The following is a 2,184-nucleotide window of genomic DNA, read 5'->3' on the forward strand; positions in this document are numbered from 1 at the left end:
CTAAAAAGAAAGCAGCTTCATGCTAAGCATTTTTTTAATCCAGCATCTTGTTGATTTGCATCTCATTTGGCTTCTGATTCCTCTGCATTGTGCAATTTTCTACTTTAGAACTTGAGCCATCTTATCTGAAAAAATGGGTCAAGAAAATATGTACATGTTTTTAAGCCTTTCTAAGTAAGCCATTTCTAAAGGTTTTACCAGTTTAGTATTTTTCATATTCTAAAGTAATTCTAAATCATCATACTAAATTTTCTACCTGTATCTACTTTTAAAACTTTATTTTTAGAGTTTTAGTGGTTTAGATGAAACTCGGAAATGTCTCTATTCTGGACCACAGAGCCTGGAAGTAAGACAGGGGTGTTCAATGTTTTGGCTTCCCTGGGCCACATTGAAAGAAGAATTGTCTTGGGCCACACATAAAACACACTAACACTAATGACAGCTGTTGAGCAAAAAAAGAAAAAGAAATCACAAAAAAATCTCATAATGTTTTAAGAAAGTTTATGAATTTGTGTTCTGCTGCATTCAATGCCTTTCTGGGCCACAGGTTGAACAAGCTTGCTGTAAGATGTTGCTAAATCTCCCCAAGTATGTTTCATAAAGCACTGACCTATAGAGCTAATCTCTGAAAACAAACAAAAAGCAGTCCATGGTCAAGTAAGTTTGGAGAAAAATATATGCTATATCTCTGTATTGAAAAGTCATAGAGCATTTTAGCACATTAAAGGCTCCAAGAGGCCCAACAATGAACTCAGCATTTCCCAAACTTACTTACCAGAAAACACTTTCAAGTCCCTTGGAACCACTGTTCATGGAACTCAGTCTGGTAAATACTGAGCTTCTGAATGGCCCAATACAACCAGCCTTTTGGTTATAAATAATCTCCATTTATAACACAGTTGGATGGAGCTTAAAGGACGCCCATCTTTGTCACCCATGCAGGTCTTCATTCCCACCTGCATGTTCTTACCAAGTTATCATTCAGAGCATATTTGAAAGGAATGCGGAACAAACGATTTGTTATAGCTCTGTTAGAAAGTGCCTCTTTACACAAAACCAAAATCTATTTCTCTATAGATTCTATCCATTCATCTTCATTCAGTTTATTGGAGCCACAAATAATAAATCTAAAATGTTATATCACTTTTTCAGCCTGAGGGCCTAAAGGATCACATAGAATCTTTGGTCACTGGTAGAACAGCAAACAAAAAGCTTACTTGTCCTCTTCATCTGAAAAGTAAGCAAAAGAAGTGGGAAAGGTTTGCAGATGCCTAGCATACCGAGCCATTATTAGTGAGGGTATAATGATTAGAAGATAATGGCCCGGTACCTTTGAAGACTGGAATGAAGATTTCTGTGTAGTGACACACTGGCAATGTGAATAGTCCTAATTTGACAACAAAACAACCTAAATCTCTTTTATGAGGTGAGCAGTGTATCTTAGGTAATAAACACTTAAGTAATTAGGCAGTTTTTATGGAAATAGCTATAAACTGAAACATGGGGAAAAAACCCTCAGTAATAGGCTGACGCCCAGGGAGATGGGTATATAAGAGCCAGGGCAGAAGAGAGGAGCATCGAGACACCAACAGACTTCTCTCAACTCAACAAAAACCCACCTCCCATTGCCATGGATTGCTGTGCTCTCCGCTCCTGCAGTGTCCCCACCGGCCCTGCCACCACCTTCTGCTCCTTTGATAAAAGCTGCCGCTGTGGAGTCTGCCTACCCAGCACCTGCCCACATGAGATCAGCCTCCTTCAGCCCATCTGCTGTGACACCTGCCCCCCACCCTGCTGCAAGCCTGATACCTATGTGCCAACTTGCTGGCTGCTCAACAACTGTCACCCGACTCCCGGACTGAGTGGGATCAACCTGACCACCTATGTTCAGCCTGGCTGTGAGAGTCCCTGTGAGCCCCGCTGTTAACCAGCCGAGTCTGCACAGGTTCCGTGAGGTGGCTGCCCAATGTCCTCTGCACCATCTGGGCTTCAGCACTCACTACTGCCTACATCAAGGCTAAGGCCATCCCAATCCCCGGGGCCAAGTCTTGATGAATCTTCTTAATTCTTTGCACCTTTGGGTACAGTTGGAGACCTCCTTTCTGTCTTTTAGGCTATTTTATCACTCTTTGAGAAATAACCATTTTGACTATTTGTTAATAAACTTTATTCTGGCTTAGCAAA

At 41.2% G+C, this 2,184-nt stretch overlaps 1 protein-coding gene across 1 annotated transcript; it reads left to right on the forward strand.

Moving 5' to 3' along the window:
- The first annotated feature begins 1,564 nt into the window (after window positions 1–1,564).
- Window positions 1,565–2,184, forward strand: KRTAP3-1 (keratin associated protein 3-1). Its single transcript, XM_004041792.3, has one exon. It carries the CDS (start codon window positions 1,631–1,633, stop codon window positions 1,925–1,927), a length of 297 nt encoding a protein of 98 aa, XP_004041840.1. The 5' UTR covers window positions 1,565–1,630; the 3' UTR covers window positions 1,928–2,184.

This window comes from Gorilla gorilla, chromosome 4 (genome assembly GCF_029281585.2).
Source record: "Gorilla gorilla gorilla isolate KB3781 chromosome 4, NHGRI_mGorGor1-v2.1_pri, whole genome shotgun sequence".
Classification (NCBI taxonomy): Eukaryota; Metazoa; Chordata; class Mammalia; order Primates; family Hominidae; genus Gorilla; species Gorilla gorilla.